Source organism: Emys orbicularis, chromosome 1, assembly GCF_028017835.1.
Source record: "Emys orbicularis isolate rEmyOrb1 chromosome 1, rEmyOrb1.hap1, whole genome shotgun sequence".
Classification (NCBI taxonomy): Eukaryota; Metazoa; Chordata; order Testudines; family Emydidae; genus Emys; species Emys orbicularis.
In genome coordinates, this window is record NC_088683.1 from 225,445,699 (window position 1) to 225,464,461 (window position 18,763).

Below are 18,763 nucleotides of genomic sequence, written 5' to 3' on the forward strand. Positions count from 1 at the left end.
ACAAAAATGCTGTATTAGTGCATGATTATGGAAGGAATTTAGGTTTGCATTTTCAGTGGTGTACACTAACTTAAAATGTTTAAATGTTGGGGTGGCTGATGTGACTCATGTCAGGGCCTGATTTTCAGGTCCCAACCACCTGTAGCTCCTGCTGGTATCAGCTGATATGCCTTCATACATATCCTTTTCCGAACAAATAATTAAAGAAGAAAAAGAAGTCGGGTACTCACTGATCTGGTTGGTTGATGCACTATAGAAAGCGTTGACAGTGGTTGGACTAGTAAACCACCTGTAAAAATAGCAATAAACAGCAACAAAATATTGGTTATCAGTGTGTTGGGCTTGTGAATGGAATAATCAAAGATAAAAGGCTAATTCAGCTAAATGAAACCAAGAGATTAAAAGCCATTATATACATTACAAATATAATTATTTCTGCAATTTTGTCAATTGCTATCTGTGATTTTTGGATCATTTAAATCTATTATCTACTGACATTATTTTAAATGACTATAATCAAATAGTGCTTAACAGAGCAGTCACTGGAGGGTACACTTGCTAACACTTATTCTATTTTTGTGTTCTTTTTTAAGTGATTTTAGTGCTTATGAAAGATGCCAAATTGACAGCCGTGGACAATGAAGTCCTCTATTTAAAATGAACAGGTGCCACACAGACCCACACAGACAGCAGCAGTACAAAGTCCTTTGCACTGTCTCAGCAATGTACTTCAACCCACTCATGGAGAAACTACCTATAGAAATTAGAGTTTACTTAGAAATGAGTAATCAAGACTTTTCAGTCCATGGCCTCTCTCCTGCAACCCCTGACAAAGTGACTACTCATGCCTATTAGGATGATTTCAATTATGTGGATGTATCTCTAATAAGAACAAAGGAAAGAAAATTCTGTAGGCCACTCAGCAACTACTGCTAATTATTTTATCACTAGTAAAGATTGCAATAGCTTTCAGCAACTATTAACCAATGGCCTAGAAGTGAAATATTCTGTACTGTGGGCTAAGGGACAATGCAAAGGATGAGGTTACAGGAACTCCTGAAATTCAAATCCAGCTTTTCCACTGATTCATTGAATGGTCTGGACTAGCAATTTAACCTTTTAGTTTCCCCATCTGTAAAATGAGTAATATATTTATTTACCTACCTTAGAGCCTGATCCAACCAACACGCACATGAGTAACATTACTCAAATAGTTAGTCCTATTGCTTCCAATGGCACTACTCACTTGAGTAAAGTTACTTGTGTGTCAGTGTGAGCAGGATTGGGCCTTTACACAGGTAGGTTAGTTAATACTGGAAGATGTAATATGCTAAGCATTATCCCCTTCTGCCCCACAACTCAGTGATCTTCTCACCCTCTAATGTCATTTATTAACAAAAGAGTGAGTGAGTGAGTGAGTGAGTGAGTGAGTGAGTGAGTGAGTGAGTGAGTAACAAAAGTGAGGTTCATCGTGGTTACAAATATTGCACTGGTCTGCAAACAATGTACAAAAGAATGATTTTCAATTGGTCATGTGCTTTCCTTGCTGCTCTTTGTGTTCTAAACCATACATGCAATGGAGAAACCAGAATATTGGAGCTTTTCCACTAATATTGTAACAGAACCTGCACTGGCACGATTTGAAGGATTTAATATTAACCCTGGCTGAACTTTTACTGCAGTAAGATATGGATTAACACTGCACCTATTGAAGTTAATAGCAAAATTCACATAGACTTTACTGGGAGTAGAGTCAGACCCTCCCTACTGCCCCATTCTGCCTCTACTGCAGCCAATGAGAATTTTGCCATTGACTTCAATGGGGCCAGGATTTCACCCTAGGCTTTTTATAATGAAAAAATTAAAATAAAATTAAATATAAAAACAATGAGAATTAGTGGGTAATCTGTGATAAATTAGGCCCAGGTGTAATAAATGTCTGTACATCTGAAGGGAAAAATTCTTGAGTTATCACATGAGATGCTAGAATTTCTTCAGTATGTTAGATCAAAACTTTAGAAAGTCTCATTGAAAGTCAGTAGGACTTAGGCTTCCTTAGTGCCTAATTCACTTTTGAAAATGTGGCTTTTCCATCTAAGTTATTTAAGCCTTGCAGTTCTGAATGGAGTGATGCCTAAATACCTTTTAAAAATATAGGCCTTACCATCTCTGTGCCTCACTGCCCCATCTGTACAATAGGGATAATAGCACTTTCCAACCTCATAGGGGTGTATGAGGATAACACAATCTTTAATGGAGAGGTGCTAATATGGTAATGGCAGGCCATATAAAATCATATGAGAGAGAGAGAGAGAGAGAGAGATTGATTAAAATCCCATGCAACAGGATACATGCACAATAGAGATTAAAACATTTTAAATTATTTTAAATGGGGGAACAAACTGGTATAGAAAACCAGTTAGTTCTGATTTTACTTACCTGCAAAGAACAGAGTTCAGGGTTTCTCTTACTACAATTAATAACTTCACTATTTTTGAAAACAGTATAAGGAATGTGATTTTCAAAGCGTTAGTGATGCCATTCAATGCAGCTATAAAAACGTTCAACTCTGAATTTAGGTCTTAGTAGGCAAAAACCCTCTCAAGTTAAAAACAACAAATATTGAAAGCTAAATGTTGAGGAATCCCTTCTGAATTACTCTGCTTTAAAATATTTCCATTCCCCTTTAGAAAGGTGAAATCTGAAAGTGACATTTAGAAAGATTTATTGGGGTGCAGCATGGACACCGGACCCTGAAGTCCTTACCTGGGTAAAACTCTCACTGAAGTCAGGATTTGCACCAATGTGACTACTGATGGTGGGTACCCTGACAAAAAGTTCAGTGGTTCCCTTTTGCCTGAATGCTCTTCCAAACCTTAACCATACAGTAAGTGCCTTGGCGCTTTTAAAACCAAGCTACACAGCCTCAGAGACCACCTCCTTAATTTCCAACTGTCTGGTCCCTTCCCTGAGACCACCAAACACAACCCTTTCCCAGCACCCCACAGCCTTCCTAACCTATGTTTCATCACATGCAAGTGAGACACTTGTGAGCTCACGAATACAATACACTCCAAGAACCAGCTAAAAGAGACGATCTAAAGCCGTGGTTTTCAACCTTTTCAGGCTCAGGAGCCATTTGTAAATGTTAATGGCCTGGTGTGACCCAGTATATAAGCTGGGGGAGGGGGTGTTGGGTCCTGCCCCAAGTGGGTTATGGCCTGTCACAACCCAGTAAATAGGCAGTGGGTGGGAGGAGGGGGAATCAGGTCCTGCCCCAAGGGGAAGTAGGAGGCCATGGGAGAGGGGATCGGGTTCTGCCACCACTGAGGAGTGGGAGGGGGAAGGCCTGTGGCAGAGCCCACCCCACACTCACCTCGCAGCAGTTACTCCTGCGGCTCTAGTCCCACAGGGCTGGCTGGGCCTGTCTCCTCACTCCAGGCATTGCCACCTCCAGGCTCATAGTGCCCTGACAGGGTCCAGCTGGGCCAAATTTCTGGAAGTGGCATTGCCACCTGCTGCTAGGGTTACCACCTTTGAAATGCAAAATAAGAAGCACCCACCATCACAGAAGGCAAGCCCGCCACAACCTCAACCACCAACCACAAGGCAACTCTGTAACTCCCCCTCCTTCAACAGCCACTTATAGTATGTGGAGAGAGAACACATATAGGTAAGATTGATAACATTTTCTTACGTCAACTGCAGAAGTGGGAACACTGCAGCACCTTTAGCTGGACACAAAAACTTTTAACATTAGATATCCCAATGTATTGTGATAATAATGCAAATCTTTAGACCCACGTAAAAAAAAATGGCAGATTAAATTATTTTTTTGGCAACTGGCAAATCCATTAAAAAACAGCCAGGCCGGTCAAATACCAGGCAGGTGGTCACCAGACATGTCAACCCCGCAAAAAAAATGCAGAAATTGGGCTTGTTTTTGGCTTAATTGGCATGTGAGTTGCTTGTTGGCTAGTTTTTGGCTTGTAGCTTGTTGCTTTTAGCTTCTTCTTTTTTATTGGCTCCCGGCAAGCAGGGGCAAGGTGGGGAGAGAGTCAGGGGTGCACAGTGGGCCCACCACAGTCCCAGACTGCACGCTGGGGGGATCTAGTGCCATAGAGTGTTGGGGTTCTTAGGGATTGGTTTGTTTTGGCCTTGTTTTGAAATGGGATTAGCTTGATTTTTGGCTTATTGTGAAAGTCGGGGTGCTTATTTACCGTGTGAAAGTTGGCAACTGTGGTGGTAACCCTACCTGATGCAGCAGCACTCACTGTAATTTCACCTGGCCCCCCATCATCATGGCAGAGGAACAGCTGGGCCAAACCTGAGGAGTGCTGCAACCCTACAGGTCACAATGCCTGGAGCCGAGCTCAGCAAGCCCCATGGGAGTCACCTCATAACCCTTTGAAACAATCTGACAACCCACTTTTGGGTCACAACCCACGGATTGAGAAACCCTGGTCTAAAGTACTGAGACACTGGAAGCAAGCAGCCACTTCTGGCCCAGCAGAGACTCTGGCAAAGCTACTAAGCCCCATAAATTTTCAAATGTAGGTAGGGGGATAGGGTGAGAAGAGGCTGAGGGACTGGGTTGGGATCAAAGAAACATCTGCACTGGGACTTAGATATTGGCATAGAAAGTACGCTTATTAAGTTTGCAGATGATACCAAACTGGGAGGGATTGCAACTGCTTTGGAGGACAGGGTCATAATTCAAAATGATCTGGACAAATTGGAGAAATGGTCTGAGTTAAATAGGATGAAGTTTAACAAAGACAAATGCAAAGTGCTCCACTTAGGAAGAAAAAATCAGTTTCACACATACAGAATGGGAAGAGACTGTCTAGGAAGGAGTACGGCAGAAAGGGATCTAGGGGTTATAGTGGACCACAAGCTAAATATGAGTCAACAGTGTGATGCTGTTGCAAAAAAAGCAAACATGATTCTGGGATGTATTAACAGGTGTGTTGTGAGCAAGACACGAGAAGTCATTCTTCCGCTCTACTCTGCTCTGGTTAGGCCTCAGCTGGAGTATTGTGTCCAGTTCTGGGCACCGCATTTCAAGAAAGATGTGGAGAAATTGGAAAGGGTCCAGAGAAGAGCAACAAGAATGATTAAAGGTCTTGAGAACATGACCTATGAAGGAAGGCTGAAAGAATTGGGTTTGTTTAGTTTGGAAAAGAGAAGACTGAGAGGGGACATGATAGCAGTTTTCAGGTATCTAAAAGGGTGTCATAAGGAGGAGGGAGAAAACTTGTTCACCTTAGCCTCTGAGGATAGAACAAGAAGCAATGGGCTTAAACTGCAGCAAGGGAGGTCTAGGTTGGACATTAGGAAAAAGTCCCTAACTGTCAGGGTGGTTAAACACTGGAATAAATTGCCTAGGGAGGTTGTGGAATCTCCATCTCTGGAGATATTTAAGAGTAGGTTAGATAAGTGTCTATCAGGGATGGTCTAGACAGTATTTGGTCCTGCCATGCGGGCAGGGGACTGGACTCGATGACCTCTCGAGGTCCCTTCCAGTCCTAGAATCTATGAGTGGAGTCAAGCAACTGGATTGAGTGGGAGCAGCAGAACAAAGGCACGTGGGGAAGAAGTAGGAAAGAAAGAGCAGGGTAGAAGGCGAGCTAATCAGAGCCTGGAAAATGTCTGATTTCGGTGACATTAATGTAAAATAAGCAACCGAATTAGTTATCTGTGGAGTTATAGTCGTAATGTGCTTTTGTTGGCAATTGCAATTCTTAGTTAAATTGTGCAATAAAGGATAGAATCTTAAAATGGCAGTGTACATTCCTTAATCAATACATTAATCAGCCTCCCTCTCTCATTTTATTTTCAGCGTTGTGCTGCCTCTTTTACAACGCAGGAACCAGAGAATTAATCAATTGAAACATCAAAGAATGATGTCATAGGCAAGTCTTAAATATCCATCATTTTATGGACTCTAATTGCCAAGGGTAATCCTGTCTGCAGAGTTTATTTAAGAGAAAGGCTTTTTCCAGAAAAAAATCTCTGTAATAAAGTGATGAAATGGTGGAAATATTTTAGTAAAACAGTGAAAGTCAAAAGACGACAGGTGCTTCTGGTGTGTGTGTGTGGGGGGGAGTCAAGAAATAAAAACATTTATTTATACTGTATTTCAATTTCACATCCATTCACATCAGCAGTCAGAACAACAATTTGTGAATGATGCAGACACCTGGAAAGTGGGGCTCACCCACAGGACAAACTGCATGGCTTTGCAACAGCCTGCAGGACTAACCACCAATTTAGATTCCTTCAGTCTGAGGAGGGAACCCCAAGGGCCACATCTGAAATACTGAACATTTATTTTTTAATTTCAAAGTATCTCGGAATTGTCCCCCTTCTCCCACACTGCCTTTGCACTTCCTTCTACCGCATCGTTTACACTTGGAAAGTACTCCCTGACCTTATCCAAAGGCCATTATGCTCTTCTTCTCCAAATCCCTCCTCAAGATTGACCCAATGACTAAATTGCCACCTAGTTCTAGAGCCGTCTGAGGATAATTGATACTTAAAATATATACACCTCTACCCTGATATAATGCGACCCGATATAACACGAATTCGGATATAACGCGGTAAAGCAGTGCTCCGGGGGGGGGGGGGAGCTGCGCACTCCGGCGGATCAAAGCAAGTCGATATAACGTGGTTTCACCTATAACGTGGTAAGATTTTTTGGCTCCCGAGGACAGCGTTATATTGGGGTAGAGGTGTATATTGTATGCTTTATCCCTCTCCCCACACCCTTTTATTGTTGCTCGGCTTCTTATCTTTAGGGCCACGCTGGACTCATCACTTTTACAGGACACAAAGATAATATCAATGGCAAGAAATGCCTTTGGCTAGCCTGAGGAGTCTGCACCTATTCTTCTTGGATGAGGACCTAACCATTACGATAAATGTATTTGTCACTTCGAAGATAGATTACTGTACCTCACTCTGCCTGGGGTTGATGGTAAAGATTGGTGGGAATGCCAGTTTGTACAGCAGCCCATCATGAAAGGCCACAGAGAGTATATCATATCACTGTTCCACCTGCCTCCATTGGCTGGATCCACTTCACAGTCCTTGAACTTATCTTTAAGACTTGGCACAGGGTCTATCTTGTAGACCTCTTCTCTCTCCGTAACCACAAAGACAATTGTATTCAATGAGGACAAATCATTCTTGATGGAGGACCCTTAGCTGTGAAACTCCATGACATCAGAATGAGCCAAATACTGATGGCTTACACAGCTTGATGCAACACCCACTTTTTGTAAAAGCTCCCCTTAAATGAGGGCTGAAGAATGTCCCTGCATAATTTCTCAGGGATACATTTTTAAATAGACAGGAACAAAAGATTAAGGAAAACTGGTTGTATTAAGGAGACGGGGAGAACAGAATATTTTACTGACAAATACAGTGCAATTCTTACTTTGGTATCTGGCACTGAGATACTATGGAGATGGGCACATTATAAATACATAGAGAGAGGCAGTGAAATTCAAGAGTCCTGTGGTGCACCTTGAACCATGCTCAAAATGCATCAGGCGGCATATTTCACGAGAGGCATTACAGTGAATCCACTGAAATTGCATCACTTCAGACTAAAGCTGAATCTGTCATGCCCCTTCAATGAGATAAAGCAAATTAAGACACCAAAATCTGTAAGGTAATGTTATGTTACATTTGTATGTTAAATTCATAAATTGCTCTGCCTGTCCATCCTGAACTCAGGCTGTTTGGACTTATACTCTAGGTTCTGCAAAAAATTTAGGTTGGGACCCCAAAGTGGGTCATTGACCCAGTTTTAATGGGGTCACCAGGGCTGGCATTAGACTTGCTGGGGCCCAGGGCCGAAGGTGAAGCCCAAGGGCTTCAGCCCTGATTGGTTGGACTCAGGTTTCAACTTCAGCCCTGGGTGGCAGGGTTCAGTTTACAGTCCCCCTCCCCTCGGGGCTGAAGCTCCTGGGCTTCAAAATGCTAGATTTCAATTTTTCTTCTTATCAGTTCTAATTCTAACCAGCTCCAACCCTCATACACACAACATCCAGCCATTTCCACTTGCCCTCCAAAATCCGTTGTCTCTTCCTACTTGTGACTCTCACCCATTCTCATAATTCTCCCTCTAGCCCTTTGATAATTAAAAGAAAAATCACTGTGATTTTCCTTTTAGCTTACTGTGCTGAGGCAAATTGGCACAGTTTGTAATATTACTATCTAGAAACCTGTCCTATTTGGTAAATCAAATAGGTAAATCAATACAGCGTTGATACTTTTTTGGTTATATTACTGTGTTGGTTTAATATCATTATTCTGTCAGACCCATTACCATAGCCAGGAAAATCCATACTCAATATTTATTGATCCCACTCTGGGCCACTTCATGATTAGAGCCCTGCGCAGATATAATATTTTATCCGCATCCGATCCGCGATCCGCAAAAATAGTGCGCGGATATAAAGTGGATATCCGCAGATTTGCAAGGGTCTACTCATGGTGTCAATATAGGTATGCATATTAAAACATTTTGTAAAAGGTTATTGTATCTGGACAGAAGCCAAATAATGAGCATGTTATAATTATTTTTATTACACATACACAGTACCAAACCACAATAGGAACTAATGACCTGCAAAATTCCATGAGAAACAGAAAAGCATTTAATTCTACTGTAAAAACATCAGAGAAGCATAATCATGTCTCTTTGACTCTTAGCTTAAATGTGGCAAAACTGATCTTTTTTTAGATCACATCTCACATATTAGCCTGGTGTGAATTATTACTGTTGAATTATAAGCACCTTAAGATAAAGTAGAAGTTTATAAAGGAAGCACTAGTGGTTCTTAATGCTTTAGCTACCTGTATGCATGGCAAGTATATATAGTTCAAACTGTGCTACCATCCATTATGTATAATTTCAAAGACATAATGATTACCATGGGCAAATTGTGGAGTTGCTATGAGCTTTGAGGAAGGGGTAGCATGTAGTTCTGCTGCCCAAGGAACAGATTGGTAATTAAATTGTGACTCTCAGACTCAAAACTTGGTCCCTGGTTTCCCCCTTTTGCTTCATGGGGGAAGTAATTTGCATCAGCACTTCACCTGACAGGTTTCACTTCCCACTTTTCCTCAGTTCAGCTAGGCGGCCTGGAGCAACTGTTGTGGAGGTGAGTGAAGTCAAGGCTCTGTGCACTCCCCACCACCTTGCACAGGAGGTGCAGTAGTGACCCTACGGAGGCTGCTCTCCCCCACCATTCTGTAATCCACAATATGGGTAGCACACTCAGGAGAGTAAGGGGGCACTTTACACCTCCTTCCTCCACTTCACACAATCTCATCCTATATGGACATTAGGTCTATTAATCTTTTTTTTTAATGTAGCATGAAGGGCAAAGAAAGACCAGATCTGATCTATCATGCTACAATGAGAGTAAAAATACCTTCAAGTTCTCCTTGGCTGAAGAGAAACAGGATAAGAGGGAGAAATTATATTCTATCTCTCGGTGAACAGGGGAGTAAATCCCTTATTTTTTAAGCATATCAGTGATGTGAAAATTCTCAGAGTATGGCCCTAAAGGTGTATATTTCAGGGATTACCTGCCAAATAATTTCCTCCAAGATGACATTTCCCTTCATGGTAAGAACCTATTCAGTGCACATTAATGCAGCTAAAAAATTTCTTTTGCGAGACTGAAGGATTGAGGGTGTTTATCTACTTTTCTATAAAGGAGAAAATGTTATTTCACTGCTCTCTGGAAACTCATGACGAGCTAAAGAGAATATATTATCATGATCTAACTGTGGCATACAAGGCTATAGGAGAGTCTTCAAAATCATCCCTTCAGAATTAACCTTTCTGCTTTCAAAGTAATGTGTTCATGAGATTTTAGCAGTCACACTCACTGTTGAAGTTAAGCTGCTAAAACCAAGGACTGTGCCTCAAAAATAGAGGGCCAAATTCTGATACCCTTACTAACGGAATAGTACAGTACATCACCCTTTGAGTAGTCTCATAGAGTCAAGAGGACCACTCATGGCGTAAGGTAAAACCAGGGCTGAAAGTAACTTAAAGGACTTACCGGTACTCCGGAGTCCTTGGGAGGGGGAGGGGCCTCAACCGGAAGAGGCATGGCCTCTACCAGAAGAGGCGGGGCATTTAAATTCCTAGGCTCTTTAAATCAGGATTTCAAGTGCCCAGGGCTGGGGCAGCAGCAGCTGGTTTAACGGGCCCTGGAGGGTAGGGGCAGTGGGAGCCCCGGACCCTTTAAATCGCCACCTGAGCCCTGCTGCCGGAGCCCTCGGGTAGTGGCGGTGGGGCTCCAGCGGCAAGTTAAAGGGCCTGGGGCGGTAGCGGCGGCCAAGCCCCTGGCCCTTTAAATCGTCCCTGGAGCCCTGCTGCTGGAGCCCTGGGGAGGTGGTGGCAGGGCTCCGGCGGCTATTTTAAGGGCTGGGGCGGTAGTGGCTGCCGCAGCCCCAGACCCTTTAAATCGTCGCCGGAGCCCCGCCACCGCTTCCCCAGGGCTCTGGCAGCAGGGCTCTGGGGATTGGTCATGCCTGACTAACCTAATTGCCTTCTATGAGGAGATAACTGGGTCTGTGGATGAGGGGAAAGCAGTGGATGTGTTATTCCTTGACTTTGGCAAAGCTTTTGATATGGTCTCCAACAGTATTCTTGCCGGCAAGTTAAAGAAGTATGGATTGGATGAATGGACTATAAGGTGGATAAAAAGCTGGCTAGATCGTCGGGCTCAACGGTTAGTGATCAATGGCTCCATGTCTAGTTGGCAGCCAGTATCAAGTGGAGTGCCCAAAGGGTCTGTCCTGGGGCCGGTTTTGTTCAATCTCTGGAGGATGGCGTGAACTGCACTCTCAGCAAGTTTGCAGATGACACTAAACTGGGAGGAGTGGTTGATATGCTGGAGGGTAGGGATAGGATACAGAGGGACCTAGACAAATTAGAGGATTGGGCCAAAAGAAATCTGATGAGGTTCAACAAGGACAAGTGCAGAGTCCTGCACTTAGGAAGGAAGAATCCCATGCACTGCTACAGACTAGGGACCGAATGGCTAGGCAGCAGTTCTGCAGAAAAGGACCTAGGGGTTACAGTGGATGAGAAGCTGGATATGAGTCGACAGTGTGCCCTTTTTGCCAAGAAGGCTAACAGCATTTTGGGCTGTATAAGTAGGGGCATTGCCAGCAGATTGAGGGACGTGATCATTCCCCTCTATTCGGCATTGGTGAGGCCTCATCTGGAGTACTGTGTCCAGTTTTGGGCCCCACACTACAAGAAGGATGTGGAAAAATTGGAAAGAGTCCAGCGGAGGGCAACAAAAATGATTGGAGGGCTGGAGCACATGACTTATGAGGAGAGGCTGAGGGAACTGGGATTGTTTAGTCTGCAGAAGAGAAGAATGAGGGGGGATTTGATAGCTGCTTTCAACTACCTGAAAGGGGGTTCCAAAGAGGATGGATCTAGACTGTTCTCAGTGGTACCTGATGACAGAACAAGGAGTAATGGTCTCAAGTTGCAGTTGGGGAGGTTTAGGTTGGATATTAGGAAAAACTTTTTCACTAGGAGGGTGGTGAAGCACTGGAATGGGTTACCTAGGGAGGTGGTGGAATCTCCTTCCTTAGTGGTTTTTAAGGTCAGGCTTGACAAAGCCCTGGCTGGGATGATTTAGTTGGGGATTGGTCCTGCTTTGAGCAGAGGGTTGGACTAGATGACCTCCTGAGGTCCCTTCCAACCCTGATATTCTATGGTTCTATGATTCTGACAGCAATTTAAAGGGCCTGGGGCTCCAGCCATTGCTGGGAGTCCGAGGCCCTTTAAATTGCCGCCAGGGGAAGCCGATCCTCCCCGGTATGGCGCACCAGCTCTTGCGTACTGGCTTACTTTCACCTCTGGGTGAAACCCAACATGAGTAAGGATAATAGAATCTGATTTATAGGGATTAATAATATACTGGAGACAACTGTCACATTAGTTGTAATGTGGAAAATGATCTTTAAACCTAAAGATGACAACACCTATATGAAATATGACCAGCGTAGCTATGCATCAGTGCTGACTTTAAAGGTTTTATGCAGAAGAGGTCATTTTTAAATAGCGCGATTACACTAATTGACTTCTGTATATGTTTTAATTGGAATTTTAAGGATTTGATTACCCACCAGTAAGAAAAAAAGATTTGATTACTCATACGTGTTAGACTGTTGTATACAATACATCTTAACATTGTAATTTTAGAAGTAAATTTAAAATGTTAAAATCCAATTAATTATCTCTTGTTCCACATCACCGCTATCAGCAGCAGGTAACTAACAATGCTGGCTGCTCTTAGTAATAACAATATTATCTCTTAATATTCTATTAATGGAAAATTTATTGAATAAAATCCCTGCTGTGCCATTCTAAATTCTTACTGGGACCAAGAGAAATAATCCAGTTTTAATTGAGATTCAATTACTCTTTCTTTTCATTACATTAAACATTTAAGCTCCGTGAATATGAAGAGTGTGATGCTGCACTGGAACAGGACTGCCCAGAACTTTTAAGACGTTTTTTAAGAGATAAATATTTACAAGCATTTCTGAGTAACTACTGATTTTTTTCTGTAGTATTATTCCTTCACAATGAGGCACTGTGTGTAATTTTAATCAATGTACATGTTTGCCTACTCACTCTGTTTTTGGAACTTCTTTTCTAAGCCAGTAGAAGTCAGACTGGGCCAGATATTTGCGGGTCTGCAATACGTTGCCAAAATAGTCATTTTCTGAAAACTTCATCTGTGTAAATAAATCATAACCATTAAACATGATCAACAGACACAAAGATGACATGAAAAGAATCAGAACTTTGACAGTAACGAGATAATAATAATGACTACAAATGATTTGGTTAAGGTAATGACATTATTCACATTACAACAGTTAGGATAAAATCCACCCCATTACAGAAGGCTTCCCCAGAACCTCCACACTGTGGAATCTCTAGGGTCGCCCTGCATAAGGGAAGGGTCATGAGCAGAGCAGGTATATAGGAGGATCTCAACACTTTACACATCACATTGGATGGCAGGATGGTCATATGGTAAAGACAATGAGGTGGGACTCAGGATGTTGGGGTTCAATTCCCTACTCTGACACCAAACATTCTGAGTAACATTAAGCAACACTATTTCATTAAGAGTTTTGTTTCAAAATATTTTCTGTGCCATTAGCTAACTGGTTTTGGATCCCTTATTTACCGTATATAGGTGTCAGTAAGAAATCTTTTTCTAAATAAACCAAATACTCATACCATTTTTAAAACTAGGGGGCTTTAAATATTTTTATTATTTTCTTCTATCAATTATTGCCATAATCAAATGTTATACCCAGATATCTACTATACCATGGGAGGCTTAAGTGTTTTTCAGTATCTAGCCATACAAATTTGGGTATAAGATAACGTTAAAAATTGCCGGGACAAAGCAGAATTACATTTAATCCAGGTTTAGGGCACACACAAAGAGTTAATAAGCCTGACAACTGATGAGTACAAGCTAAGCCTAAGCATGCATTTAAACATGAGAAGTTTATGAGCAAAAATTGATCTTCCCTGGGAGTTTTAATAATTGACATCAGTTATTTATTTATTTTTCAAATTACAACCGAAGGACTAATAAATGTTTTATCACAACAGTGGAGACAGGTACAAACTATGATTGTTTACATTGGCTAGCTCAGAGGATTGATAATTGGATACAAGGGATTTCACCTGTGGGTCACTGGTTCAAATCCAGGCTGTGCTGTCAGTGACTGTAGGTCATTATGATCTGATTGGTATTTAGTGGCTTATGTGAAATCAATCAGTTGCTCAGAACAATTTCTAGAGCACAAATATCTACTTCCTATAAATCACCATAATAGGTCAATCAGTAGGGGGTTCTCTATATTAGTGCTTAAAATGAAAAACAACCACATTTACTGTTTTAGGTGAGTCATTTAATTCTGAATTAGAAAGGTGATAAGTCAGCATTAGATTCAAACTAGAGCTGTGTGAAATTAAATGTGTCAGAAGATTTCTAGGGAAATATTTGCCATGTTGGTTAGTGCAATTTGCAGTCCCTAAAATTTCACTTTGAGAAAAAATGTTGATGATATGCTATGTACATGTTGGAAATGTGAAAAACATGCATTTCTACAGGTATTATTATGTAACGCCATTTTCACATGAAAACGGGCCCATTTTGCTTTAAAAAGTATGCAACAAAATGTTCAAAGAGAAGTGATGTTTGAGTAATTTTGCATTTCATTGCAAATATTTTGCATACCTCCCCCTCAAAGGAATCTAGCAGTGCTGCTCTACTATCACTCATGTTAGCAGCTTTTACAAATATGAGGGTTCACGTTGCCAGAAGTCTCTAATCTATTACCAAATTTCTCAAATATGACTAGCCATGCAAGAAAAAAAGGCTGTTAATATTACATAAAACCTGCTCATATCCCAATCATCCTTTCAAAAAATTCTCAACCTTGGGACAAAGTTACACTTCATTACCAACCTACTGTGTTGCATTTTTAGGGCCCAGACTTACAAACATACTGCTTATGTCAGTGAGTCCATCACCTGAATGGCTTCTTCTCTATCCCATTAACACAGATGGTAAAGGTTCACAATATCTCCTCTCTACACTGTTTCCCTCGGCAGGGACCAGACTTGCTGAGTTTTTCCTTCTTAGAGTTCTGAGTGAACTACGCCATATTTAACAATGCCTTGTTTGGTTGGTTTTTGTGTGTGTACTATTGTCAGTTATACTGGAGCAATTTTTTGCAATGCTACCATTGCAAAAGAGAGTCATGCCAGCATGTCGAGTAGCTTAGTTTGTCCATGCAAACAACCTGGTGATAAAGTAAATATTTCTCCCTTCTGTTATTTGAGCTTGATGTAGATGTAAGTCCTGTGGGTGGCTATTCCAGGTTTTCCTATAGCTGGAAACAACATGTTCTCCAGGAAGGATGGAAATACTTCCTTTCTTCCACCCTTTGTCAGTCTTGTCTACGGAGATTATCTTTTACTATGTGTTTGAACAGCGCCTAGCACAATGGGGCTGTAATGCTGTCTCTTATCGGGGGCTTCTAGGCGCAGTTATCAATAGGGGAAAACAACCCAAGCATTGAATAATAATTTGTAACATTTTGGGGGGAAACGTATTCGTTTGTTGAAGACGTTTATTTTGAGGGGAATGTTAGGGGGTTCTTTTGTTTTATTATTAAATACAAAATTTGTGCTGGAATATTTTTATCTTGAAAATAATACTTTGAATGTATTAAAACTGCCCCGCCATATTTTACAGTTAATACGCCTGGTCCATCCTCTTACAGACAGAGGTGGAAACAAGGAATATCTCTGTTGAAAATCAAGAAAGCTACCCTGGCATCAATCTGGTGCAAGTTAGAGGAGAATCAACCCCAATATTCAGACTGTCATAAGTCCAGATCTTTCAGTCCTCACGATGGCATGACTCCTATTTAAATCAATGTGGATTCTTCTTGTATGAAGACTGCTGGACTGGACACATATAAATTAGATTTGGAAAAGATCTATTAGATTACTTAGTCCACCCCCCTACCATGGCAGGATTGTTTCCGAAGATGTATTTTCTATTGCTTTATCTTGTCTGCTTTTAAATCTCTTACCATGAGGTTTAATAGCACCTGCTCGATACAATGTAAAAACATTAATAAAAGAAGTGACTTGTTTTCATTTTTCAGTCTATTTTAACTCATCACAGACAGGACAGTCCCCTCAGTGATGACAAGGCCAGTATTTTACACTGGAACTTTATTTCAATGCAATATTTGGCACTTAACAAGTCTGCTGCAAGCTCTAGAGACTGACTCTAGCAACCATCAATTTATTCTAATGATAATTCTGGAAAAATGACTGATGATGGCTATGGCTGGCCACACCGAACATTAAATCACCCCCTGGTGTCTGTGCATAATGTAGCTGGTATCCTCAACTCCCATGCCTCCTGTCGGCCAACTGCCTCTAGCTGGGTCTTCTGTCGCTCAGCCCTCCAGCAAAGTCACAAAGTTCAAACCACTTCCAGGATAACAGAAAGGTCCAAATGAAAATCCAAACAAAATGAATAATTTTTCAGCCATGGTGGGCTACTGAAGTCTTCTGTTTCTACTATATCAGGTCTCCCTCCCACAGGAACCTACTGTGCTCCCTGGGGGTTTCTCCCTGTAGGAGAATCCCGCCTCCTCTACAGTCTCTCTCTTTTCCAGGACCCACCACAGGGATATATTCTTCCTCAGACTGCCTAACTCAAGCCCTTCCCAGGGAGGGGGGAGGGAAAACTTCCCTATCTCCTCTCTCCTGGATCTTCGCTATGTGTGGAGCATGACTTGTTAGGGTTATTTCCCTTGCCTTGATTGTGATGGGGATTAAGCAGCATCACAATAATCAATCTGTTGTATTGGCCAAGTTATACATAATACACAATGTTATTGTAAAACAAATATTCCAATGGGCATGTTGTAAAAAGAGTCTCCCTAGCTTGGTTGAGGCCCCTTGCCACACCCAGTTACCATCACAGGCTCGGCCCAATCTCAGGCCCCAACCTCTTAGTCCTTGCAGTGGGCCCCACCATTGTGGGCCTGCTTACTTTATTTAGGGGAACGGGAAAAGCAGAAGTTCAGAATCAGAGAACAAGCCTCTCCTGGGGTTAGCAAAAAGGTTAGTGGTACCACCTTCCTACAGTGGTGCCTGGGTAGCAGCTTTACTGGAGTCATTACGGCCAGGCAGGCAGCCACGTCAGTCTCTCCCTACTGGGCTTGCCACTAGGGTTCACTGGATCCTCGCAGAGCTGGAGGATCTCTGGAATGGGGGGATTCCTCCTACTGCTTCAGCAGCCACTCCCTTCTCATGGCTTCCCCCTTGTTGACTGCAGCTTCCTCCTTTTATAGCCCTCCTCCCTACCATGCATGAATGTCAGGACCAGAGAAGCAGGGCTACCTTAGCGCACACAACCTCCCCATATCCTTCCCTGTCAGCATGGGGTTTATCCACCCCATCACAATGCTCAATTCTTTCCTTTGTGATTAAGCTAAGTTGGCACCGAGACCGTGCGTTTAACTTTATTGTTCTTTTAAGATTTCAGTCTTGAGAGTGTGCTCAATTCAGAATCATAAGGGAATGGGGCAAATCAAGCAGAAGGCCACAAGCAAAGTGTGCCATGCAAGGGAAAAAATGAAAGTGTTTTCTGGCACCACCACCACCTTTATTTAAAAATGATGCAACTGTTTTGATTTTCCATGGCTGAAAGGAAAAAACCAAAAAACAGTTGTGACATACTGTAAAGGAAGAAAACTATATACTGTACACTTACTGTTTTGATGTCTTCATTAATATACGTGTCATTCATTATAAACTCAGGGTAGCCCACTTTTGCCAAAACCGCTTTTGCCTTTGAAAGAAAAAAAAAATTGGATGGTTTAAGCATTTAAAAATGCATTTCTTCCCTCATTGAAAGGACCGCACAGTACTATACCTCCCAAATGGCACCCGAATTTCACCTCAAACAGCTTGCTTAGGTGCAACAAATCAGTTTTAATTTATAACACTGAGGGCCACATTGAGCTGTCAGTTTACATAGTAGCTCCACCGACTCCTGTAGAGTTACTTCAGAATTACAAGTGTGCTTGAGCACATAATCGGGTCCTAAGAGTTGAACCCCACTAAGAATTGCAAGCAAAGTTAATCTAATGGTCACAACTTATATCTTTTTAGTGTTTTAACATCCTATGAGCTGTATAACTACTATAGGACAGATGAAGCAAGCCCAGTTATTCAGATGTATGCGGGACATGGATATGAATAGGTCAGAACCTCAGCTGGGATAAACACAGCATAGTTCCACTGACGTCAAATAGGTCTCACCAGACAAGGATGTGGCTACGGTTTTCTGACGGAGAATGTGGTTTCTTCAGTTCATGCTGTTGAACTGTGTTTTGCTCATCTACCTGAGCTGTCTAATTAAAGTCTTTCCACTCCACCTCTGTTTTAACAGACTCCATTTCTTAAAATACTTGTTCCCAATAATAGCACAGAATCCTGTGTGTTCCTATGCTCAATACAAACGCGATAGGAACATTAAAATAATGCAATTCACATTTTTACATTAACTTGGATTTATTCTGTTTCACATTTGTGAGAATTTGCCTTAGTGTTTATATATGGTACATCTTCTATATATATGTATACACACACACACAAAACATATTTATGTTTGCACACACACACACACACACACAATATATATATATATATACACACATACATACATACATTCTCAGCCAGGGTAACTGTTATGCCTGCACTTACGTTTCATAAAATCATAATACAAATTGGAAACAATTACATAAACTAACTTTATAATACATTTGTGGATTGCACCCCAAGGACATCCATCCATAGTTACTATGGAAACAATTTATTTCCTAGAGCAAAAGCAGAGAGAGAGAGAGAGAAAGTCTAAAAGATGAGGGGGGAAACCAAACAAAATAAGACACATGCATGGAATAAGCTAAAAGGGATAGAGTGGGATGGTATAAAATGTATATTTCCATGTTGTTTAGGAAGACAGATATCAATTTACCTTTTAGGACTATAGGACTTTTCCTTAAAACTTTCCTCTAGTAATGTGATCCTTTCAACACAAAAATCTGAGACCATGTGGAGGCTGAAAGAGGAGAACCC

At 41.7% G+C, this 18,763-nt stretch overlaps 1 protein-coding gene across 1 annotated transcript in view; it reads right to left on the reverse strand.

Annotated features, from left to right (window-relative positions):
- The window catches only part of PHEX (phosphate regulating endopeptidase X-linked), a 137,486-nt gene that overhangs the window by 27,072 nt on the left and 91,651 nt on the right, over window positions 1-18,763 (reverse strand). Inside the window, exons 13-15 of the mRNA XM_065414541.1 lie at window positions 17,394-17,471; window positions 12,695-12,798; window positions 231-289 (exon numbers count right to left, since the gene is read on the reverse strand). Of these exons, the coding sequence (XP_065270613.1) occupies window positions 231-289; window positions 12,695-12,798; window positions 17,394-17,471 (241 nt within the window). The remainder of the gene's footprint in view (window positions 1-230; window positions 290-12,694; window positions 12,799-17,393; window positions 17,472-18,763) is intronic.